Raw genomic sequence first — 27,375 nt, forward strand, 5'->3', positions numbered from 1 at the left:
TGAGCTGCGCAACCTGAGGTTCTGCCTACAGCACATCAGAGTTTGAGTTGGCATGTCGGCTAGTCCTGCTCCTCTCTGGAAAATCGTTAGAGGCATACACCACCATGGACGAGGAAGAAGCACACTGCTATGCTAACCTGAAAGCAGCGTTGCTTACCAAATTTGACATCTCTCCAGAGACTTACCGACAGCGATTCCGAGCCACTACAGTACCAACCGGGGAAATGGCAACAGAGACATATCATCGTCTCAAGAGCCTCTACAGACAATGTGTCTGACCGGAGCAACCATCCAAGATCCAAGGAACAGATCGGGGAGCTCATCATTTTGGAACAGCTGCTGTGCATCCTACCATCAGACGTCAGGACCTGGGTGAGGGAGCACGAGCTGGATAATGGGCTAACCACGGCACAACTGGCTTTACAATACCAGAACGCACACTGGGGAGCTACACGTTGCACCAGTCCAGCACAACAGTTCAGTCAACAACTCGCACCACCACAACACACCAAGGGGTTAATCAACCAGGGTGCTAGAGGTATTACCAGCCCCACTTTAACCTCGTCAACATTTGGTAAAGCCTGATTTGTTGTTATTGCCAGCAGTCAGGACATAAGGCTTCAGTGTGTCCCATAAAAAAAGCTGAAATGACGCGCGTGTTATGCACCCCGACATGGGGGTAAGGAAAGGATGGAACTACAGACAAGAACAGAAAAACTGGTGGTTGTAAACGGGCAGTCAGTAAAAGCACTGCTCGACAGTGGAAGTGTTACATCACTAATTAAGAAAAGTCTAGTTCCTGTAGGCAGTGTGGATTATACTACCAAGACGGACCTTGTTTGTGTACATGGGGACAGCCATGCTTATCCAAAGGCAGAAGTCACTGTCGAGATTGAGAGACAATCTTAGCTCCTGACAGTGGCAGTAGTGGAAAATCTACCAATGGACATGATTTTGGGGACTGATTTTCCATTACTTATCGACTTGCAGCAAGAAACAGAAGGTGACAGTCGGGGTAAGTTATCAGGAGATATTGTTTGTCCTGTGGTTACCCGGGCTCAGGCAAAGGCTGGTATCCATATGTGTGAACAGAAGGACAAAGGGAGTTTCTGCACGGACTACAAAGACCCCTGAGAAAGATTTGTGATTTGTGATATTTGTAAATAAAATTGCCTTGACATCTTGGCTGGTACATCTGCTACTAGCTCTACATCACTGAGCATCACCAATCAGTCAGCCTCCCAAATGTCTCCTGACCTCTCCTCTTTAGGACAACCAATGGATTTCAAATCCACCTACCTGGTTTACATGTCTTTCCATCAGGTTTAAGTTGGACTCCAGTGGGACAGGCACAGCTGTAGAAAGGCTGGACTGGAGAGAGCAGGCAGAGATGACTACAACCTCCATTACTGTCACTGCAAGGAGTCTGGACTGGAGTGACATCAAAAAGATGAAAGAAAAAAGAAAGAAGAGACAAATAAAAGTAAATACAGTGCATATAAAAAGTATTCACCCCCTTAGATGTTTTACCCTTCAATCATGGTCAATATAATTTGGTTTTTTTGACAAAAAAAATGATCGGGCATGAACAGCCCTTTTCAAATCCAGCCACAAATTGTCTGTTGGATTAAGGTCTGGGCTTAGACTGGGCCACGTTAATAACGTGTTAACACAAACTCATTTTAAAGGCACTAAATTTATTAACGTGCGATTAACGCAGCACGCATTTCCTGTTTGACCTGTGTGTAGCCCGTAGTAGGAGAAATTTAAAATGCAGCCATAGACAGTAAAGAGTGCAGCAGCAAATAGAAATGGAGAAAGAAAAAGTGAGCTGCCCTGTCATCTGAAAATGTAAACAGGCTTGTTTGAGCAACTGGCTCAGTGCAATGAAAGACAAATAATGGGAACTTGAATTTTTTCTATGTTCTTTTTTTCCCTGTGTTTAATAGACATGAACAAGTTCTATCGTCTTTGAAACATGTCTATGTTCTTTATGCAGTATGCTTATGGTAGTTTCATTAATAATAAACAAATTTATTATCATCCATGTTTGTCCATGCACTTGTTGATTAGAGTATTAAAAACATGAGAAGTATTCATTTAAGGTACATTTAGAACAGATAATTTGTGATTAAGTTGTGATTAATCACAAGTTAACTCATGACATTCATGCGATTACTCACGATTAAATATTTTAATCGATTGACAGCCCCACTTTAAACCATTACTGTGTAGCTTTCACTGTATGCTTGGGGTCTTGGTCTTGCTGGAAAATAAATCTTCTCCCAAGCCATAGTTCTCTGGCAGACTGAATAAGATTATCCTCCAGATTTTACTATATTTTGCCACATTCATTTTACCCTCTGCCTTTACAAGCCTTCCAGGGCCGGCTGCCAAGAAGCATCCCCACAGAACGATGCTGCCACCACCGTGTTTCACAGTGACGATGGTGTGTTTGTGGTGATGTGCAGTGTTTGATTTCAGCAAAAAAGTCTGATGGCCAAAAAAACACCATTTTGGAACCTTCTTTCACTTGACCATGGAGTCTCCCACATGCCTTTTGGCGAACTCTAGTCGAGATTTAGTTTACTTCAACAGCGGCTTTCTCTTTGCCACTCTCCCATAAAGCTTCGACTGTCGAACAACCCAGGCAACAGTTAAAGCCAAGTCTCTCCCATCTCAGCTGCTCTTTGGGGTAGTCATAGGTGTCTTGGTGGCCTCTCTCACTGGTCTCCCTCTTGCACAGTCATTGAATCTGTGAGGACGGTCTGATCTACCCATTTAGACGTGCCATATTCCTTCCATTTCTTGATGATGAATGATTAGTTCAGTCATTTTAAAGAGGGTGAATATTATGCAATCACTTATTTCACATTATATATTTTTATTTAATGGACATTACTTCGTATAACCTTGTTTTCACTTTGACATTAAAGAGTTTGTTTTTTTTGTCAAAAAAACCAAAAACAAATTATATTCACTATGATCGATATATAAAATCAGTAAAATGGTAAAACATCCAAAGGGGGGAATACTTTTTATAGGCACTGTATGATTGGCTTCTCAAAACAGGGAGTCAAGTTGTTTTTGTTCACAAAAAGCTGACATTATGAAGATACCACTACTAATGGCATAATATATAAAAAAAAACACTGTATGTAGAACCATTTTCAGTGATCTTAAATTATTATTTCTGTTTTCTAAAATAGGAAATGATTGACACTATTAAATCCAGTTAGATTAGTTCAATATAATAGTTTCCTGAAACACTGACCTCAGTTTAATGCAATGTAAAACATTGTACTTACTATAAGGTTGTCGATAGGGCTCCAGAACCTGGATGTCCATAGGAGAGTAAATCCCACTGAGGATCTCTCTGGCTTTGTCACCACTGTTTTTGTTGCAGGCATGAATGGAGCGGGTCTGCCAGTCAGTCCAGTATAAGGTCTCCTCAGACAATGTTAGTGCAAATGGATGGGTGAGTGTGCCCTCCACCACTGTTTCACTGCAGGACCAAATAAAAGCTTCTGAATGAGAGGAAGGTTCATGTTTTATTTTGGAGAATCCTACTGGTATGTTAACCTCTTGTCATTCTGCATTGTTTAGTAGGTTGGGCAATTTAACTTATTCCATGTAGTTACACGTTACTGTATACAATAAAAATACATTATTACTGTTTGCAATAAAGGGCATGTAAGTCTGAAACACCACTATTGTTCATTAAACCACACAAAACACAACAGCTGGACTATTCAAACAACATTTTAAAGATTTTGCCTCACCAGCAGAAAACCTAGCAAAAGTGTAAAATGTGTTACGGAGAAGTCTTAGGAAGGTCATAATAATGTGTCTTCTTAGGATAATGTTATGGCATGAGGCTAGTCTACAAGAAAAGCACTGAAAATGAAGGAAGTAAAAATGTAAATGATTCTCTGAATGTACTCATTATGTTTCATTACAATCTGGTCATTAAAGTATTTGATTTTCATTTATTTATTGATTGAAATTTTGGCTTAGGAGGCACTAAAGGAAAGAAAAAACATTAAAAATGTTCCTCTACTAACAATGAATATTGAGACTACATTCAACAGCAATGTGATAAGTAATTACAAGTTATTTTAAACACTTGACTCCCAGAACAACACATTTAGAAGCAGCCTCAGTGAAGGTATGCTCTCTCTACCTCTTTATCCTTAGGCCATAAAGCATGATAGCTAAATAATGGGGCTTTTCTCCTAGCACTACTTGACTCGACTCAGTTTTTTTGGGTTTTCCATTAGCGGATAGTACCTGGTAGCAGCTACTTTTTTAGTACCTCCTCAGTCAAGGTTCCAAGTGAGCTGAGCTGATACTAAAATCTGATGTCAACAGACTGCGGGCTACTAATTGGCCAGGGAGTAATGTCACTAGAGGAGTCATGAGCGCGATGCCCGGCTGCATCCAACAAGAATTAAACCCGCCATTTTTAAAAACCAGCAATGGCGACCATTAGTTCCATTTTTATAGCCTTTAGCGAGGCAAATAGCTAACGCTACTTGCAAAACAACACCGTGGTCCTACAAGGAGGTGCGGATGTTTCTGTGCTTAGTGGCGTCACGGCAGTTTCGCGCCGCTGTGCTATGATGGCCCGTCCACATTGACGTGGTACTCAAATGTAATGGAAAATGACCAAAACCAAGTTGAGTTGAGTAGAGTAGAGCCAAGTAGTGCTAAAACTATATAATGGAAAAAGGGCATTAGTGTATGTCTGTGTGTGTGTGTGTGTGTGTGTGTGTGTGTGTGTGTGTGTGTGTGTGTGTGTGTGTGTGTGTGTCAGAGAGAGAGAGAGAGAGAGAGAGCAAATGTTAGATTTGATCAGAGTTCTTTTCTAAGACATACGTTAGAATAACTTACAGGAAAATGCACTCACAAAACACAGGCACACAATCAAAGAAAGCTGGGAAACTGGCTTTCATCAATCATCATTTTTAGTCCTGTGTGTGCTGTAAAAACAGAATTGCCTGCCAGCAGTGGTTAAGAAGAAAAAACAAAGAAAAAATTAACCAATTCCAGATTTTAAAGGGCTGCTGAGCTTTTGTGTGTCTATGTGTGTGTGCAAATTATTTCATTACTGAAGCTGTCACGTTCACTCAGATTAATGGCTCCACTTCTGACTTGTTTCAAACACGTACACATCTTCACTGTGACTCTGTGACTATTAATACAACAGAATGTAATTTCTGATGAACATATTGATGCACAATGAATGCTGTTACATGAAATAGTAATAATATTAATTCATAAGAGAGAGAGGTAGCATACCATATTTTAAATCGCACTGGAGTGTAAGTCGCCTTTTTGACCTTTACGGCCTTATTGAACAGAAAAAAACATATATAAGTCACTTCCTGAGTATAAGTCGCATTTCTAATTATATTAATTATAGTCTAAATTAGACTATGAAGAATGTAGACCAGGCATAACAACAAGCAGAAGTGCATTACAAAATTCCTTCCTTCATCTGTGTCAAGTAACGTTAAACTGCACCAAAATTAAGGTGGGGAAGATGAAGCGGTGTGTCTGCCTCTGTCAGGTTGCCACCAAGCCCTTCTACTTTTGTCTTTTTTGTGTGTATGAACAAGCAAGAACAACATCATAAATACTCTTAATGAAACTCTGTAGAAGCATATGCTATTATCCCTATTTGTACAATTATCACGTTTTCCCTCTCTGTGACTGCGGGCTATTAAATGTGCCCTTTAAGAACAACTATAGACACTTGACACACGTGCCTTTAGACACAAGACAAGACTGTGATATGCTTGAAACAAACTACTTTGGATCACATGTCCCCTGACAACTTAAACAAAGTCAGAAGTGTCTATAGTTGTTCTTAAAGGACACATTTAATAGCCCGCAGTCACAGAGAGGGGAAACGTGATAATTGTACAAATAGGGATAATAGCATATGCTTGAGGCCTAAAGGAAGACCAAAGAGGAGGTTCATGAATGTAGTGAAGGTGGACATGAGGATAGTTGGTGTCAGTGTGGAGGATACAGAGGATAGGGTTAAATGGGGGCAGATGATTCACTGTGGCGACCCCTGAAGGGAGCAGCCGAAAGGAAAAGAAGATTTTAGTTCTCTGAACCGAATTTAGCAGAACTGTATCTGGAAACTTCCATTGTAGGAGAAAAAGACATGTATGATAGGATTTGGAGACACTCGGGAGATACACTTGTAGTGTGTGTAGAGCTGTGTATGTTTTGACTGGGGCCTCCATACCACAGTTCTGTTTGTGTTGGACAACTCTTTTATGCTCTCTTTCTCTCTCTATTTTTCTTTCATTCAGTCTGTACAGCTATTTTTCTGTTCCTATCCTCCCCTTTTGAAAAAAAGCTTAAAAGGGTGAAAACTCAGAGATTTTTCTGCCACTCTTTAAAGTTTCAAAAGGGGATCCTCAAGGGCTATTATAATGGTGTTAGTTGAACCATTTTATAAATATCAAATGTATTATGAACATACAGAATATGAACCATTACATACACCAAAAGTGAATGAAATGGTGTTCCCATCCAAGATTATCTTGTCAGTCAGTTTAATAAATGTCAGATAGAGGCAGCTAACGTACCTTCAGCACAGTTATTTTCAATTAGCTAAGAAACAATGTTATCAGCTTCTTTTGTTTTAAAATGTAATTTAAATTGGAATACTTGTCTGAAATAAACACTCCAAGTCATACTAATAATTTCCAATGTCCTCCTTTGCTCATCATCTTCAGATGCAAATTCTAACTACAGATATTACACTCCCTATTTTCTCAGCAGTGTGGTAAAAGGGGTGGGGCTTATCATCACGTTAAATTTCGAATTGAGGTCGAGGTAACAACATTTTCCACATCGGATGCTCTCTAGGCAGGAGATTCAAAATTTTAAATAACCTAAAAATACAGCAAAGATAGTTTTTAGTAATTTAACAGTCAAGGAGAACCAAATCCCTAATCCGTCTTCATTTTTTGTATTTTTCCATTATACCAGCTCACTAAAAATTTTTTGGACTACCACAGTTATAGGTGCTAAAGTTTTAAGAAATGTAATTTATTTTCATCTTAATCAAACAGGTAATGTAATTTATGATAAATGAGGTCACTACTTCAAGTAATTAAGTATTAAAAGTAAAGTAAGTATTAAAAACCTTTTTATCATTATTAATCAGACGTCTGACATGTTTTCCCACTTCCTGCAATCCCTGTTGCTTCCCCCTCAGCTTTACTTCCACTTTTTGGTCACCTGATTGCTTTCACCAGTGTCTTATTGCCTGGAATTTGGATATACACTGCATTCAGAAAGTGTTCAGACCCCCTTTACTTTTTTAAAATTTTGTTATGTTGCAGGAGTGAGTGTGACTGTGTGTGACAGGTTGTCTATATGTGGCTCTGCGATAGGCTGATGACCTGTCCAGGGTGTACTTTTGCCTTTCATCTGAAGAGAGCTGGGATAGGCTCCAGCAGATCCCTGTGACCCTAATTAGGAATAAACAGGTGATAATGGATGGATCTATAAATACTTATATAAAGTGCATTAAGTATGTGAAAATTAGCTCAGGTGCCTCCCGTTTCTCTTCATCTGCTGAGATGTTTCTACCCCTCGACTGTCATCCACCTGTGGTAAATTGAATTGACTGGACATGATTTTGAAAGGCACACACCTCTCTTTTGAAGGCCTTACAGCTGGAAATGCATATCAGAGCAAAACCAAGCCATGAGGTCACAGGTTTGTTGATAGGCACAGAGCTTAGGAAGGCTACAAAAAAAATTCTGCTGCACTGAATGTTCCCAGGAGCACTGTGGCCTCCATGATACTCAAATGGAAGAAGTTTGGCACAACCAGGACTCTTCCAAGAACTGGTCACCCGGGCAAACAGAGCAATCACGGGAGACGGGCCTTGGTAAGAGAGGTCAACAAGAACCCGATGGTCACTCTGACTGAGCTCCAGAGATCCTGTGTGGAGATGGATCAAAGTTCTAGAAGGACAACCATCACTGCAGCCCTCCACTGATCTGGGCTTTATGGCAGAGTGGCTAGACAGAAGCCTCTCCTCAGTACAAAACACATGAGAGCCCACTTGAAGTTTGCAAAAAAGCACCTGAAGCACCTTTAGACTATAAGAAGCAAGATTCTCTGGTCTTGAAACCAAGATTGAACTGTTTGGCTTCAGTTCTAAATGTTATGTCTAGAGGAAACCAGGCACCTCTCATCAGCTGCCCAGTACCATCCCAACAGTTAAGCATGGTGGTGGCAGCATCAGCAGCAGGGACTGGGTGACTGGTCAGGGTTGAGGGAAAGCTGAATGGAGCGAAGTACAGAGATATCCTCAGTGAAAACCTGTTCCCCAGTGTTCAGGGCCTCAGACTGGGCCAAAGGCTCAACTTCCAACATGACACTCACCCCAACCACTCGAGGCAGATGGCCAACCAAACTGAGCCTGGTTCTGCAGGAGGTTTCTTCCATTAAAGAGAGTTTTTCCTCTCCACTGTTGCCAAGTGATGGCTCATAAGGGATTTGTTGGGTTTTTCTTTTCTGTAAAGTGCCTAAGCACACAGCCAAGACAACACAGGAGTGGCTTAAGGACACTCGGACACCAACGCCTCGCGCCTCAAAATGCTCAAGAAATACCTTCTCAATGTCTTCACCTTTTGCTGTGTCAGTTATTGATTTTAGGCAACAGAGTTCCTCTCTTACATTCGAATCACTATATTTTGCCATGACTCCCAAGCGTGGTATGTCATTTATGTCCACACTCTCATCCACCGCAACACTAAACACCACTGCATCCTTTAGTCAAGCTGTTTGCTGCTCATTGACGCTTTCTGCCATTTCTTCTATGTGTCTCTGAACAGTTCTGGCTGACACGGGGATGTCTTTGATTCTCGATATAACAGTCTCTTTGTTCAGTAACCCATCAAATAAAACCTGTGCACCAGAGAGGAACGCATCCTTAATATACTCTCCATCAGTGAATGGCTTTCCGTGTTTCGCAATGCAGTGAGCAGTGACCTTGCTTCACTAGCATTATTTTTAAGTCTAGTAAAAACATGAATTGTGCTTCTTTGTTTCTCATGACTGGAGACAGCGTGTCTGATGAACTCTGCCTTATCCGCCTGATCTTTGAAGGATTTCTCTTGTTTTGTCTCAAAATGGCGCAAAAGTACGGCAAACAACATTTTCTAAACTTAACGATCCTTTTGAAAAACAAACCCATATTCTTCTCTCCAAGAGGGCTGAAATGACTGAACATCAAGTTTTGCCTTCTTTGCATAGCCATTTGTGAACCTTGTTTGAAGTTTAGCACCACAGTGAGCTCAAATTACACAATCACTGACACGTGGCCTAAAAGCATGCGACAACTATATATAAATTAAAAAGATGATTATGATTACGGATTAACAGGAAAATTGGTCACGCAAATATGAGCAGATGTTCAATTTTTTTAAACTTAACAAATTATAATAACTTTGTATCAAATATTATCCAAATGTGCTTGCCCTGTCTCTCGGCCTTAGGTTGCCAACCCCCTGATCTAATGTCTTAAGAAATTTGATATAAGTTACCCCGAGTCTACAGTACATTGTCTTATTTTATTGTATTTTTATTCTATTGACCCCTATTCATTGTGTCCCACTAAAGTGTAATGATGATAATCCACACAAATTACAAACACTTCGATGCATACCGTGATGATCCATCCAGGTTAGCTCTGTGAATGAAGCTGAGTTTGGCATCTGCCCAGTACAACTTCTGTTCCACCAGATCTATGGTCAAACCATTAGGCCAGTATATGTCCACATCCACTATCACTTTCCTGTTAAAGAAGAGACAGAGGTACGCAGAGTGAAGAAACCAAAGTAACCAGTTCATTTTGTGTTTGAATTTGATCTTACATCTGTGGCTTTTGTTTTGTTATTCTTACATAATTGTTACTGGGGTTTATATTTAAATTTTATCTTGCAACTTCAACTAAGGTTTTATTATGCTTGTATAACTGTTGTTAGCCTGTAGTATAAAATATTGATGTAATACAGAAAACTGGTTTATTCTAATGTTATATAGTTACACTACCTGTTGCTGCCATCCATGCCAGCACGCTCTATCCTAGGCTCCTCTCCCCAGTCAGTCCAATACATGTAGCTGGAGGGGGGAAAAAACAGAGTGCATATGTCAATAACACAAACACAGCCATTTAGCTAATAAATGAAATGCACCTTAGCAGATCTCTACAGGGTGATTAAGGTTAACTACCACTGATCTATTGCTGATCACTTGGAGAGCAAAGTCTGATATTTTACGACTGTTTTCAGTGGTCTTGTTAATCTCTCTCCCCATGTCTTGTTCATGCCTATGTCATTCCTCTTTACAATTATTTTTCATTCATTTCTGTGTTTTATTTCCCCCTCCATTTTGAGGTACTACATGCAATTACTTAAATTTATATAAATCGCTATATCATTCATCAACATATTACCTTTTGCATTTCACAGGAAAAAATACACCAGTAAATGAGTATAATACTAGAGATCTTTATTTCATATATTTCATATATATATAAGGTAAGATGGCTTAGACAAAGATGTTGAGTACTGTAATATATGTAATTATATATTGGTGTTGTATCGTATCGAATCGTGTAGTGCCACACTGTATCGAGGTATGTATCCTATCGCCCATTTATTGAGGTCTGGGTACCCAGGGCCGTTCAGGTGAGTGAGCATGAAGTTGTAGCTTTCCTGCTAGACAACCAAATAGGCAGACACGAACTGGTGCAGACTTGACAGCAGCAGCCCAAACATGCAGAAGCAGAGGTTGGTATGGTTTTGGCAGGAGGGGCTGAATCACAGTCACAAACAGGATCATAGGTGGTCTTGGAAGGGGCAGCCGAACCATGGGCTGGAACAGGATTCGCCATAGTCTCGGCAAGGGTGAACAATGTGCAGGAGCAGAGGTAGTCGTGTTCTCGGTGGTAACAGCCAAACTCATGGCCGCCCTCCGGGCCATGAGCTGCCTTGACTTCCTGTTCGAGGGCCTGACAGGGATGTGGGCCGGGGCAGGGCTGACAGGATGATATGAGAACCGACCCTCATGTGTCCATTGATTCACAAGAAAATAGTATTTTATTTTCACCAAAGAAGATTCTCCAAGGGTTCCTTCTCCCAAAACCTCCCTCTGCCACAGAAATTGCAGATCTTCTGGTACAACACGTATTCAGACTATATGTGAAATTGTCTCTGATCCAGGTCCCTAGTCAGGACATTACTGACTCGCTGAACTCTGTATTATTTACCTGAGTCTACTTGAATTATTTCCAAAGCTCTGGGATTTCATTATCCATAAAGAGGTTACTTTATTTTGCCCTGAAATGCCAACCTAAGTTCCTGTTAAAAATAAAATGTTGTTCTTTGAACTGAGCTTTAGTGGTCTGTTTGCTTCGGTCCAAAACTCAAACCGTGACACCTTCAGTTTCAAAACATGATGTTCCCAAGCACCAATCTATATCATTCAACTACCTGGTGTTTGTGGTATTGAGCACTAAAGAAATAAATTCCTGGGCTTCAACAAACAATTTCCCAAGCAGGAGTTGTCTGCTGGGTCCATAGTGGGCTGGTTCATAATGTCACAGAGGACCCAAATGCAAGTAACACAACAGATAAAAAACTAGGAGCAAGTGGTTTAATAAGAAAAGAGACATGGATCACATGGGGAAAACACACAATAGCTTATAAGTCCACCAAAAACAAATCCAACAGGATTAGTCCCCAAGAAACAGAACATAATCAGGAACTCCATGCATAACAAGACAAACCAGCAAGGCAAACAGGAGAAACGGAAGCTTAACCCTAAGGGGTCGACGAATGCGCTGGCGTGTTTTCAATTTGAAAATAAATCATCACTTTTTATTTAATCCGTATGAAGGTATGGAGCAGTACATTTTCTCCTGTCTCACCTCATTATATCTAATGAGATCCCACCTCGCACTGAGCGCACTGTTCATATGGAAATAATCTGAGGTGAGCCAGGTAGCTCTGTACACGCCCCCGAGAAATGGCATAAAACTTTCAAGCTTCATCATAGAATTTGCTGACTTTGTCTGTGCCTTTGAATGATGGCACGTTACGCGGGTGAAGAAGCGCTTTGTATGTTCCAGATAGCGACGAAGAGTTTATTTTGTCCTCAGAGGAAAAACGCGACTCAGATGACAAACGTTTGCATCTGCATTGTATTGCACTAATTCCCTCTCAGCCACACTCCTGACTAAAAGGCTCATTATGCGGGTCTTTGTGCGGGTCTTTGTCTTCTCAGGTAGATCACATGATTATTCATGCTTCCTCTGGGTCACATCTTTAGACAACATGGCATATCATTCCATTTCTATGCAGACGATACCCAGGTCTATTTTCCATTGAAGAAAAAGGAGGGTTTCTCAATTGCACGTTTGCTCGCATGTCTTGATGACATTAAAGCCTGGATGGCGTTAAATTTTCTTCATTTTAATGAGGCAAAGACAGAAGTAATGTTGGTTGGCTCTAGTGCCTCTAGTGTATCTTCCGGTGTTAACCCTCTGGGGTCGACGCACGCGCCGGCGCGTTTTGACGCATCTTTTTCTGATAAGGCCGAAACAAACTTAAATTACTCCGTCAATTCTGATCGTACAGATAAAAGAAGCATATCATTCAAATCTGTAAAGGGTCTAGTTTTAGTGGTATACCATCATAATAACAACAAAACGTTGTGCTTTTTTTAAATAAAGAAAGCCGACAGGGTGCGCTCTCGGACTTTTCTGTCTCTGCCATTTCTCTTCACAGACGCGTAAATAAAACAACCAGAATCTCAGCAAATACTCATAAAAATAAGAATTATATGGCTAGAAAGCTTGAAATGTTTTCTTTTGAGTGAAACAATTCAAGTCAAAAACAAATCATCACTTTTTATTTAATCCGTATGAACGTAAGGAGAAGTCCGTTTTTTCCTGTCTCACCTCATTACAGGTAATGCGACCCCGCCTTGTACACTGTCCACTGTTCACATGTAAATAATCTCAGGTGAACCAGGTAAATATGTGCACGCCACCGAGAAATGACACAAAATATCAAACTTCATCATAGAATTTACTCACTTTTTCGGCCCGTTTGGATGATGGCGCGTTACGCACGTGAAGCGGCGCTCCTTACATTCCACACAGAGACAAATAGTTTAGCTTGTCCTCAGAGTAAAAACACTGATTTTAACTCAAATGAGGATCGTTTGGCTCCTCATTGTGTTGTATTGTACAGCACTAATCCGTCCCATCTACATTGACTGAAAGGCTCATTATGCGCGCCTTTGTCTGGACGTTCAGTGCGTCTTTTGTATTCTCAGGTAAATCACATGACTATTCATCCTCAGACACAACCTCTTGCATATGGCCTTTCTGGACAAAAAGTGTCTTAGAAAATTTAAATCAGTGTATTGTTTTCTGTGAATGTGTGAACAAGATGACATTCACAGCACTCTGAAGTAAACACTTTAGCCTACAACATGCTGGTCTCCAAAGTCTTGTGAACCAATGTTCTGTTTGTGTTTTATGGTCTTATTTCAGTGAGTAAAAAATTGTAGTTTTTCACTAGCCATGCATAAACACTTTTTTCTCAAAAACACAATAATGTATAAACTTGAAGCTCACATATTATTGTAGCCAATTTTGTGCTGATTACAGTGTTATCAGACTTTAGACATTAATATGTTTAAAAAACACTGAAAAAAGCACAAATGTCAGGACATGTCAAAATTTGTCCAGGCCCCAAAAACCCCCTCAGACCCCAGAGGGTTAATCTAGGTCCCTTGACATCATATCTTAGACCACTGGTCACTAATTTAGGTTTCAAAATGGATAGGGATCTTAAATTTGATAAGCAAATCGGTGCAGTGGTGAAATCCGTTTTTTTTCACTTAAGGCGTTTGGCAAAGCTACGACCTCTAGTGTCAAAGCAGCACTTTGAGCTAGTAATTCATGCCTTTGTTACATCACGTCTTGATTACTGTAATGCTCTGTATCTTGGGGTTAGTCAGGCATCCCTTTTACGTCTCCAGCTGGTCCAAAATGCGGCGGCTCGTCTTTTAACTGGAACGCGAAAATACAAGCACATCACACCAATCCTAGCTGCACTCCACTGGCTGCCAGTGTCTTTTAGGGTTCATTTTAAGGTTTTATTATTTGTTTTTAAATCTTTAAATGGTCTTGCCCCTCCTTATCTTACTGAACTCCTTCACCCTTATACTCCTAGCCGCTCCCTCAGATCAGCCGACCTCCAGCTTCTTGAGGTACCAAAAACGAGGAGGAAGCTCCGTGGAGATAGAGCTTTCTCTATTGCTGCCCCAAGGCTGTGGAACAATTTGCCTTTGAACATAAGACAAGCCCCTACAATAGCTATGTTCAAAGTACAACTTAAAACCTATTTGTATACTCAAGCCTTTGGACCGGCGTGATGGAGTGATCATGGACTGTTTTTATTGTTTTTATTTTTTTTTTTTAACTTTTAACTTACTCTTAAAATTCTTATTCATGTATGTGTGTGTATGTATGTATGTATGTATATATATATATATATATATATATGTAAATTCTTTGTTTTGGTGTACGGCACCTTGTGTCAGCTCTTGCTGTTCTTAAAGCGCCTTATAAATAAAAGTATTATTATTATTATTATTATGATCAGGCACGCCTTCCTGCATATGTCTTTTCTAAACAAAAAGTGTCTTAGAAAATTGAAATCAGTGTATTGTTTTCTGTGAATGAGTGAACAAGATGACTTTCACATCATTGTGAAGCAAAAACTTTACACTACAAGATGCATTTCTTAAAAGTCTTGTGAACCAATATTCTGTATGTGTTTTATGGGCTTATTTCAGACTTAAAAATTGTAGTTTTCCATTAACCATGCATAAACACTGTTTTCTCAAAAACACAATCATGTATAAACTTGCTGCTCACATATTATTGTAGCCCATTTTGTGCTGATTGCAGTGTTATCAGACTTTAGCCAGTAATATGTTTAAAAGCGAAAAAAGCACAAATGTCAAAACTTGTCCAGGGCCCCAAAACACCCTTAGACCCCGCAGGGTTAAAAACGAAAAACTAGCACACTAAACAAGACAACAACAACACAGCTGAAAACTATTAGACACTGATTAACAAAGGTAAAACTAACTAAATTAAGGGACTAACCAAGAACTGGAACACTTCAAAATAAGAGACAGCAGACAGGAAACAGGGATTGTGACAATTACCTTATTGTCCCTTGCTGCCATTGTATTTTTTATGTAGTATGACCAATGTTCAGTTACATTATGACCAACAGATATGCAACACAGATACACTCTGTGGTCATCTTAATCTATAGAAATGATATGTGTATATATTTTCAATCTGACTATTCCTGCAGATGATATGGTATTCAGGGTATACAACAGTTTAGAGTATGTTAGATTGATAATACTTGAACATACAGAATAAAGTGCAGGTGGAGGAAAGGATTTGTTGCAGTGAATTAAGGAGGTCAGTGCACTCACTAAATACCTACCTATTAGTACAATGTCTTAGCCCAAGTTTAAAAAGGCTTTGTAAAAACCTTTGAGGCAAAGGAGATGTCCATCTATCAAACCTTCATGAAAACTACTGAAACACAATCAGTAGTAATTTGAGTAAAAGAACAAGGCTATTTGAAAACATCAAGCAGCTCCACATACCAAGGTCATGTACCATTTAAGGCATTTAGCAGAAATGCTCTTTCCTGCTGCAATGTATTCTGACAGAACTGGCTCTAACCACAACAATAAATCTATCATCTGTAGAGCTATGAGTTTGCTGATGCAACAAGTTGTGTGTAGGAGAAGGAAGGCCAGTGTGCTAAGACATTTAAACATTGTTTACACTATATTTCACTAATTTACTTGTGTACTTAAATTTAAAAGACTCAGCAAAACCAGAACAATGTAGAGGGGTTAAAGAAGGTATCTACTTACTAAACAACATAAACACATGTGCCTGCTAAAACTGTTGTTAAAACTTATGGTAATTATTTTCTACCTTATGTTCCTATAAATGGTGCCATGGAGGATGTTATCACTTCACAGCAAGAAGGTTCTTAGCCGTTCTGTGTGGAGTATGCATGTTCCCCTTTTAGCTGCATGGGCTTTCTTCACAGTCTAAAGACATGCAGGTTAGGCTGTTTGGCGACTCTAAATTTCCTGTATATGTGAATGTTTATATTTCTGTCCTGTGATAGACCCATTGTCAGCTGGTCCCAAGGCAAAGCTTAGTGGATGAATGGATCCCATTAATACTTGTACAACCTAAAAATTAACAGTATTATGAAGCCTGTGCATGTATATTTGTGTATTTTATTACCGTTGAGAGGGGTTGAGAGCAATAGCCCTGGGCTGGTCCAAGTCCATCCAAAACAGAACTTTCCTGGAGGTGCCATCTAGGTTGGCCACTTCAATCCGATTGGTTTCAGAGTCTGTCCAATAGAGTTTTCTACCCAGCCAGTCACAGGCCAGCCCATCAGGACTATCAAGCCCTGATACTACCACAGTTTGGCCAGTTCCCAGTGCCTCTTTAAGGGCTGCAACAAATCGTACAAAGTGTAAAATGGTGACAATGGAGGGATGCATTTTTATGTTGTATTAAACTGTGTGACATTTTCAGCTTACAAATCCAGTTACTGTTGCTCTTTAAAAGGAAAACAAATGTTATGCAGTCTTACAGTTGGATGACTGATTCCAGTGGGTCTGTTTGATGGCCTCCTCACTGACGTCTGTCCAAAATATTAGGCCCTCAGCATAAAGGAAGTCTACTGCTGCTGCATCCTCCAAGTCACTAACAACGATGGCTGACTCACCTCGCACGCCCTCCGCATCTACCAGCCGTACATCACGCCGGTTGGCAAAGAGGAGGAAAGGGGAGCCTGGAAAGGAAAATAATTTAAATAATGTTTGAAATACTCAATTTAAAACTTGCATACAAGCACTTTTTAACACAATAAGAAGTAATAAATTGCATCACATCTAAAATCCTGTATTGTGTAACAGGAAACTCACTTATTGTGGATACTGTTATGAAGGCTTTTATTGGTCAACAAAATAAAAAAGTTTAAACCCTTCTGCATTGCTCCATGATGATTACAAATTGTGCTTCAGTCGTAGCAGTGAGTGTGTGCGCTTTGGAAATGATGCTTTCATTGACTAAATGATCCCAAATACATTGCATCAGTCTCCTTAAACGATCAACTGAAACAAACCGCACTGGCTTCATAAGAATTATTCTCACTCCCAAATTCTGCATTCTGACTAGTCATTCTGAGGGCTGTAATCTCAAGCATAATTCATTTTTGTCTTTTACAGGCAAAATGATATATAACAGCATAACACAGCAATTACATTTCTTACCTTACTTTAAAAAAATGAAAAAACAAGATGTGGTGCATTTTCTACAACTTTGGCCAAACTACAGTGGTTTTAGGTTATATAGATTATCTGATGACGGCTTGGTTGTATTTATTTGGGAATTGGTTTACTTGTCTTCTGTTTATTTCTCATAATTTCTTGATTTCTTCCCACAAGGTAAAAGAGTAATAATATTATTATTTTAGCCTGTGCTATAATTTATTTATTTCTTGAAAAGCCCAGTTTATCACACACAGTATGTATACAGCAGTCACCAACATGCAAATACTTTGGCATAGTAGAAAGGTATTTGCACCACAAGACACTGTGACTACTCACTGTAAAAAAAATACTCAATTGTCTTGTCAATACCATCTGCCATCTACAGAGGCTACTGACAGAAGAAAGAGTTTTCCATTGTTTACAAGTTTTCTGAGCTTGAAAACTACATACGCACAAAAATGTTTGAGATCACATATGTTAAATGTTTATGTGTACAAAAACTTAAACCCCCAGAGTATGCATGTAAAGTATGTGTCGGTGTGTGAGCACAGCTCAATAACTAAATGGTGTTGTCCTCCCACTGTTAGAGACAGTAGCTGTCATGGCAGCTGCCACAGTGCCTCTGGGAAACTTGTGGTTTTGGCCAGGCAGGTTGGTAGAGCTGCTATGTTGTGGCTTGGCACAATCTCACAGCATTAAGACACAGTGTCTCTGTCAATACAATGCTGTCCAAAAAAGAAGAGACAGAACACTGCAATTATTTTAATGATTAAATTGTTAATTTAATCATCATATGTTGTGGATGCAAATGTGTTTGTTTTTTTTTTTTGTAATCCATCCCCCCCTCCAGATTTAAGAGTATGCTGATACCCACAAACACAAAACCTCCTGACATGTAATGCAATTAGAATGAGAAGAAAATGATTGCACAATAGAGAGAGGCTCCCCATACAATTTTTTGCCTGATACAGTGGCCATTTTACCAACACTAGTCTAACAACCTTTCATTGATTTAAATCAACACTTGGGCCTCTGACAGTCTCTGGGCCCCAGTGTGCTACAACTTTGCACCATCAACAGTAATGTCACTGGCAGGGACTGTTAATGAAGCTCCACACTGCGATTCCACCGCAAGGAAATTCTGATTTTACGAGTTAACGGCTATGTAGAGGTTATGCTTTCCAATGCTGGTGACCCAGAAATAATATATAGTAGCACTTCAAATTTCATGACGGAATATCTTTTAGAAGAATACTGTTCATCCCTGTTTCACACACTGAAACCGAACTGAAATAGAGCTGCAACAATTCAGAGGTTGACGCAACCTGGATGACTGAGAATCTTTGCAGAAACATGGAACTTATCTAGAAATTGACGCAACCTCTAGACAACTTCACCTGGATGACTGAGAATCTTTGCAGAAGCATGGTACTTAATAAACACAAACCAAAAAAAAATATTTTGACAATGTCAATACCATGGAGAATGAGAAAAGAGGTCATAAGTCCATAGAGGGTTGGTTGGTTGGATCCTTGGCTTCCCTGGTCCACAGGCCAAAGTGTCTAAACCCGAAATTGCCCCCGGTGGCTGTTCCACTGGTGTATGAATGTGTGAGCGATTGTGTGAGCGGTGAATGGACAAATAGTATAAAAGCCCTTTGAGTACACTTGAGTGTAGAAAAGTGCTATACAAGTATAAGACCATTTACCATTTATAAAACAGGACTGAATTCTATCAATCACATTAGGATGCTAACAACTAAAAAGATTCAGTTAATTTGGATTTCCTCCTGAAACTTAAATGGTGAGTGTGCTCATCACAAAATAAATTACACTCCAAACTTGGTGTTGATTGTTGGGAACCTGGACATGCGCAGCCCATTCATGTCTCTGGCAACAGCAGTGCAGTCAATTCAGCACACAATTTCCTATTAGTCCATATAAATAAATATTATAAAAAATTATACACATATATGTAATTGTTTGAAGACAAAAGACTTTAATGCACGTGGATTTGGATGAACATTGGATGTGTGTGTGTGTGTGCATGACAGTAGTTGTCTTTCTTTCGCTCTGTGGACAAATCCTAGTTTGACACAACCATGAGGACATTTTGGGGCTGCTTGAAAGTTAAGACTTGGTTTTAGGGTTCAGGTTAGAATAAGGTTTAGGAGTGGGGGTTCCACATTTAGTTCTGATGGTTGAAGTTAGCAATAAGGTGTAATGGAATGCATTATGTGACTAAGTGTCCTCACAAACACAGAAATACAAGCATCTGTGTGTGTGCGTAAGTAAACCCCAGAGAAATCAAGGTAGACTGCCACAGACTTCCTCTCTCCACCCCTTATCCTTCTTGTGCATTTCTCTCTCACTCCTCATTTAACCCTTCCTTTTTTTCTTTACTGTCTAATTTTTCATCTCTCTTTTCTCTTTTCACTCTCTTGTTCTGGTAATATTTTTGTTTTTCTTCTCTCTGTCTTCTTTTTCCTCTCGCCTACCTCTATGCAGCCTGTATGACATTCAAACAGCAGTTTCACACCATATCAACACAAACAGGAAAAGATATCAATCTCTTCCTCACATTCCGCGTGAGCACTGTCCCAAAATCTTCTCTCCTAACCTTCAATCCCTCACTCCCTTTGAGCACCTCTTTGCTGCTAAGAGCTTGCCAACTTATATTCTGATGCATCACTGGCAAGACACAGTATCAAACTTCAGTACATTTTTCTTCTGACCAATCAAATTAGCATTAGCACTATCAGCCACCAATTTTTCCTTTTCACAAGTCAAGGGACCAGGAAATCCAGTTGCAATACTTTACTTTACTTTAGTACTGACTAAAACATTATTATATGTTCAGTAATTTCTTTTATATAAATAAAAAAGAAATTCTGGATGAAAAAGCTTTTTAATCCTCAAATTAAGGTATCACAAAAAGTAGCATTATGGAAATGTTACCAAAAAATCTGGTATGGTAATAACATATTTATTATTCCTGGCGCTATGAGACAGAAACAGGACCAGACAGTGGTACAGACATACGAAGAAGATAAAAGTCCATAAAAACAGGTTTTTTCTCTATAAAATACAGTAAGACTAGAGTATGATTTAAATTTCATGCTTATTAGGATCCTGGACATGTGATAGGCATTTTTACGGTGGAGCCCTGAGAGCTCAGCGCACTGCAACTTGAAAAAACAGATCCAAATACAGAAATGCTCTGCAAAAAGAGAAAAGAACCAAATACAGAAAGCACTGTAAAACACTGAAGACATTAGCAGCCTTTATCAGCAATGGAACGTTAAAATAAATTATCATAAAACTTACGTTACTTCATTTCCTAAATCACAATGGTTATCTGACTCCGGTAACTTTAACTACCATGACAACTGTTTGCAATGTTTCCAGGCGGCACTAAAGAGTGACAGATGTGGAGATATATAGATTTATATTAAGTTGCTCCCAGAAACATTTCTCTTGTCATCTGTGCTTTTTGCAGCATGTTTCTGTAAAAAATGGTTGTAAAGTTGGAAAATCATGTCCATGAAGGTTTATTCTTGGCTTTGGAAACAGTTTCTCTGAGCCATCTTCATAACTAAGCAAACTCTTTCCACCTGACTGAAAGTTCTAGTGGAAGATGTTTATAATATAAATAGGGAAACACAAGTGCACCATTAAAATTCTACATTCAGAAAATATTTTTGTTCTTGATACTAGAATCCTGCATGCAAGTTCTTGGTACATTAATGAAAAACTGGGAAGCAAATCCAGTGGTGAATTGGCCAAAGCATGTTTGGAGATTGAGGAATTTGTTCTGAGAATTAAAAGAATCAATTGTGCTCTGTAGCATGACTGTGGCCAACAACATTTTGTTGTACTCTGTTCATGCATTCAGTAGTAGTGAACGCTATAATACTGTTGGCATTCTGACCTCCATTTCTATGTGTCTGGACAACATGTAGGTTGTTGTTTTAAAGTTCCCAACCACCTTTTTGTATTCTGAACTTTCCAAATGGAAACAGCTATAGCTAGGTAAGCTAACTATCTTATCCAACTCCAAGTAAGGTCTGCCCTACAGATGCCACACAGTCCTTTTCTTTGTTGTTGCATCACATCATTCGGTAGCACATAACACAACCAGCTAATAATTGACAATAAATCCGTTGGCAATGAATTTTGTAATTCATTTTAGTCCACTACTTCAATTGTTAATTGCACCCCTACTGTCCAATCATATTTTGGTAGCACACACTGTACCATCAGGGGTTTTCTTCCATTTAGTCACATCAAATGAGAACAATTTTGACAGTTAAATTCTTTACCCAATATAGTACTTGAGTTTCAGTTGCCTTATTTTGCGGAATATACACAGCTACTCAATGTGTTTAAAAAAGACGACTGTTTGAACAAAAATTAATGTAAGGTTTACCAATTTTGTATATCTTTAAAACTTTTAAAAATAATAATCAAAGAGTAAGTAAAAATGGGTTCCAACAGTTCTCTTCGTAAAAGACACATTTTTGTATTGTGTATATGCAGTATCCCTGAGAACTGCTCAATGTCTTGTTACAATGTGAAATGTGCAGTTAATACTAGCAGTGAATTTAATAATGCATTCAGAATATGAGCCAGACCACGAAACAGTTTAAATTAAAATGTATGCCGTATATATAAAATGAATAATGTGTTATTTTGTAATATGCTTTCTTGGTTTGTGTAGGTTTGAAACATCTTTTACTGACAGGCCTTGCAGTGTCCATGCACTTGCCCTGAATGTTAGCACTTGTAGTTGCAGCCATACAACTCTTTTATTACCATGAAAGCTCCCTGCAGCTTACAGAGAGAAGCATGAGAATAACAGCTGACACGCCCACTGTGCCTGAAGCTGTGACACAGCAACGTAACTTCAGATATACGGGTCTCATTGAAGCTGTCGTTTATAAAATGAGGTATAGCAGCATTTTTAATAGCAGGGTATTGTGACACCTTTCTAGTATCAGTATATCAGTATACCATGCAACACTATTTTATCAGCAAAAAAGGTAGAACGAATTCTGTTTTCTGGGATGTTGAAGAAAAAAAATTTAAATGCAGGATTTGTTATACATTCATGTCTGCACCACTAGGTGACCCCCACCAAGTGTTCATAACTTAAGATAACTTAAATTCCTTTTAACGCCCTTATTTTTGTTTTTTGACGCACAATTAACGCACATACATGAGATAATTATTGTTCCTTTATTGCACCTTTTCTGGTTCACACTACAGACTGTAGTCAGGGAACACAGGGAAGATTTCAGGGACATAGTGGTCTTAACAAGGCTTGGACAATTAGTATGGTCTTAAGGATCTGTAGAATTTATTAGATGCACACTGTGCCTTACAACTGTACATTTTGTGTCTGCAATACCACTAACTTCTCTACCGCAGTCGCTCATTTTACCACATGCTGCTGGCATACATCAATCATCTTCTCCCACTCCTAGCTCTCACGCGACACGCCCTCCACCCTTATGCGAACTATGTACATAGGCTATCCACTGAGCTATTCTTATAGCACCTATGCCACTCTTCTAACATTATCACCCTCAGCCTGCCCCATAGTTTAGGAAATCAGGAAGCGATGCAGTGTACACAGTGGCTTCAGTTCACTTCAGTTGTGTTAGTAATACTGAGTAATGATACATTCATGTAAATATGCACATCATTTGTTGCTTGTTGGCCTTGAGTTTGCCATGTTTTGCTTTCATCATATTTTTCAAGCATTCAGGTCTCAAGGTTATTCTGGATAATATTCTGGACAGTATCTGTCATTGTTATCAATGGTTTCAATAATAATGAAGATATGTTTCCTTAAAGTAAACATATTTGTCCACTACTATGTTGATAAGATCATTAAAAACTTTAAAAATATCGTTTTAAGGTATATTCAAAACATAAAAAAGAATTGTAAATTAATTGCACATTTTTCAAGGTAACTATGAATATCATGTTGAGATTAAACATGTTAGTGAATTGACAATACTAGTCTTGTATTTTTCAGACAAACAGCATTTCACAAGGTAGTGCAGATATAAGCTGTGTCCCAATTCAGGTGCCACATCCTTCGAAGGCTGCATTTAAAAGCCAACTGAGTCCTATTTAAAAGGCTCCTTCAAATGTGGTTGACAAATGCGGCCTTCTTTCCCCAGGAAACAAAGGCTTCAAGTGTTGGAAACATTGTGGCCCAACTTATCCCAGTGACTAAAATGAATATGGTAGATACAAGTGGCAAATTGGCGGATCCAATTGGTGGTCCATCTGCAGCTGTGAATGTTGCTAGGCGACAGGAGCAGTGCTTCGTGACTCAGGGTAGAGGTGGGAACAGTTGGTGACGCAAATAGGAAATCCTATATAAACTAGGCTGTCTCGTTTTGGTTTGGCCAATCATTCAGCCTACACTGCCTACAACAGCAACAAAGGTTTGTTGGCCTTTGTAGATCCTGTCCTTCAAAGGATGTGGCCCCTGAATTGGGACAGAGTGTGACTATCAATGAAAAAAGCTACTATGTACAGAGTGATAAAACTGTCTGTCAACACATACACACACAGCTGTAATGTTTGCCAGGCAGTGTTCTAACACTAGTTTTAGGATTTTGACCGCAAAGTGTGAAATGTGTGCATATACGGTCACCTAAGTGCCAAACGTTCAACATCATTCTCATTCTTTCAGAACCAACAATCAATCACTTCAACTGACTTTATCTGAGTAAGTACTATTCCTATTGATCCTAGCACACGGCCAGTTTTCCATACACTTTAAGTCAGACGTGTGCATTAATTGATACACTGGTGAATAACTGGTGTACTCTACAGTCAGGGAACATGTAAATAGTCATATTCCTTAGTAAAATTAACTATCATTTGGTAAATCTGCATGGTGTTAACTCAGTCCTTCAAATCCTTCAAACTCTATAAAGTTAAGTGACTAGTGACATTGGCTGCCTGGCATAAATACTAAATAAAAGTAATTAGTAACTTACTATTATGATTCAGTGCATAGTACAAATGTGCTGCCATCTGCACAAAGATTTCAGAGATTAATATAATAATTAGTATTTTATTGTGTATTATTATTATTATTACTAGCCTCCCACCCAGCAGATCCCCGTGACCCTGGAATAAGCGGGTATAGAAAATGAATGGATGGATGGATTATTATTACTGTTTCACTTCAGGGATTAATAACATTTATCTTATCTTATCTTATCTTAGATTACTTTTATAACAGCTCTGTAATGAGCAGTGACATTTGACACATTCAGAATTGTAATAGATGCAGGCAAATTTAATGCAGGTTAACGTCTCATAAATCTTGACCACAACCCGTCACATCAAATATTTCTTCAATTTCAGCCCTGGTTATTTGGGTGGTTATAGGCAAAACTTAAGTGTGGTGCCCATGTTCTAATAATACTAAAACAAGGATTCACCACTTTAAACTTCAGATATTTTAGGGACCCTCATACCAAAATTAAATGATTCTTAGGTCTTCTGATAGTCTGATAGTCACTCTATCAGTGTATCACTCTGTAGAATGAGATGTAAAAGTAAACACAAAAATAATTTAATTAAAACCTGGTATGAAATCATGAAGACATATTTGATCCAAAAACAGGTAAGAGAGGCTGAAAATAATGTGAAAATGCATTCAGTGCTAAGTGTGCTGTGAAGACAAATCTATAGACAGATGCTAAGATCCCTCACCTATTTGAGACATCTGACTTTTCCAGTATTTTTTTAAATGTACATCCTTGTATATGGTTGTTAATACACAGCTGACAGGAAATGATGTGTGTATGAATTTGTTCTGAAAAATGAATATAATAAAGGTATTAAAGAGGTCTACAGGACCTCACTCCATAGGCACAATCCCAAAGGATACACTTCCTTTGTTTGTTTAGCTTCATGACTTTCACAAAACAGAAAATTTCCAACCATAATTAACAAGGTCAAGCCTAAATTTTATGTGTTTTCTTTAATTGTGTCAGTCTGTCCTCATCTTGCTAGTATGGTGACTTTTACTTTTTATAACATCACTTTTAACATCCATCCATCTTCTATACCCGCTTATTCCTTAACCAGGGTCACAGGGATCTACTGGAGCCTATCCCTTTCGGGTGGAAGGTGGGGGTACACCCTGGACAGGTCACCAGTCCATCACAGGGCCAAATAGAGACACACAGAGACAAACAACCACACACACTCACTCTCACTCCTATGGGCGATTTAGAGTCACCGATCAACCTAACATGCATGTTTTTGGACTGTGGGAGGAAACTGGAGTACCCGGAGTAAACCCACACAAGCACGGGGAGAACATGCAAACTCCACTCAGAAAGGCCAGGAGGCAACAGCCACCATGCTTGCCCCACTTTTAACATGTAATGATTAAATGTTAAACTGTACTTCAGAATTTAATAACCAGTACCCAGTGACACTTGAGTCTGATTTGACTTCTGAAAGTGTAAACAGTCATGTATAACTCATTTAGTAAAGACATAATCAGGAAGCAAACTACATAAATATATGCAAGTGAACAGGGCAGACCGGGTTGGTCAAACTAACAATTCAAGCTGGGATAAAAAGTGACAGCAAACCTCATTCAAGTCTGCAGTGATAAACTCACTGAAACCCATCCTTTTTCCCAGCATGCGTAGTTGTGTGCATCACTTTAATAACAAGTGACAGTTATATGAGATAGCTTTTAAAGGGTAGTGCAAAGGTAGTGTCTTTCACGAAAGTTAATTTTCCACACTAAATCTGGATTTTAAGATTAACAGCTGCATCTTTTAATGGATCACTGAGTACGTTTACAGTGAGCCTTGTACATAGGCTGCCAGGACTTCAAATATGAATATTTTGTTGTAAGATGCAAGCATTCAAATATGAGCTAGCTGTACAGACCTGTTATAATACCTTGACTCCATATGAGAGAAAGCAAAGCTCCGCCTCTGGCTGGGCAGTTTCTGGACGATTAAATAAAACCGCAAATCAGACAGTAGAGAAAGTAATGGTTGTAAAGACACTTATTCAGAGCGAAATATTCTTCTTCTTTAGTGTCTTTTTACCAAATAAACATCACAGCTTCTTTGTCCCTACTGAATCAGAAAATCTGCCTGACACCCGACACCAAGCAGGAATGGCTGGAGCTGCCGAGGCCGACAAAATAGCCCAGTCTGACTTCAAAGTTCATTTCTGCTCCAACACATAAAATGAAAAACAACGCCGGCTGTGCAAAGCATGACGGACAGTTTCGTGAACACTGCGTTTATCGTGCTGTGTGTCGCATACAAAAGCGCAAAGTTTCGACACTTTCATTACAACTAACGTTACTGTGTAACAACACAGTACCCTTGGGACACAAAAACTCAACTTCTAGACAAGAAATCACAGCTAGCTTTCCAGTTAGGCTCAACGGGTGGAAGATTAAAGGCGGTGAAGCACCAGACCTACATCTGGAGCACAGTGCGTTAATGACTATGTTCATTTTATCGTCCTGGCTGCTCTACAGTCCTTGTTCCCAAAGGATCCATGTTGTGAACCTAAAGTCAACGTACCGTCAACCGCCGACAGCAAGCAACTCCTCAGCAGCAATACCACCAGCAGACCGCCCATTTCAAGTCCTCTACGCCTTAAATCCATAGCTCCCACTCCATTTTCGGGTATTTACACCTTAAGTTGTAAAGAACTCCACTTTCCCGCCGGTTCATGTGCACATATGTGGCTGTATTCCGTTGTAGTCCTAGTCCTAATGTAGTCACATGCGTGTATGCGCTTGTCTGCGCGTCCTTCTCTATCGACACTACTTTTTTCCAGTTAAGGGCTCGCGCAACTTCATACTTTAGACTGTCGAGCTCGCGCACGGAGAGAAAGGGAAAGG

General features: G+C 39.3%; 1 protein-coding gene across 1 annotated transcript in view; it reads right to left on the reverse strand.

Moving 5' to 3' along the window:
- lrp5 (low density lipoprotein receptor-related protein 5) overlaps window positions 1–27,137 on the reverse strand; it is a 66,261-nt gene extending 39,124 nt beyond the window's left edge. Inside the window, exons 1-7 of the mRNA XM_026310950.1 lie at window positions 27,053–27,137; window positions 16,773–16,973; window positions 16,415–16,631; window positions 10,096–10,164; window positions 9,710–9,838; window positions 3,309–3,505; window positions 1,300–1,431 (exon numbers count right to left, since the gene is read on the reverse strand). Of these exons, the coding sequence (XP_026166735.1) occupies window positions 1,300–1,431; window positions 3,309–3,505; window positions 9,710–9,838; window positions 10,096–10,164; window positions 16,415–16,631; window positions 16,773–16,973; window positions 27,053–27,137 (1,030 nt within the window). The remainder of the gene's footprint in view (window positions 1–1,299; window positions 1,432–3,308; window positions 3,506–9,709; window positions 9,839–10,095; window positions 10,165–16,414; window positions 16,632–16,772; window positions 16,974–27,052) is intronic.
- Window positions 27,138–27,375: the final 238 nt, after the last annotated feature.

Source organism: Mastacembelus armatus, chromosome 6 (assembly GCF_900324485.2).
Source record: "Mastacembelus armatus chromosome 6, fMasArm1.2, whole genome shotgun sequence".
NCBI lineage: Eukaryota > Metazoa > Chordata > Actinopteri > Synbranchiformes > Mastacembelidae > Mastacembelus > Mastacembelus armatus.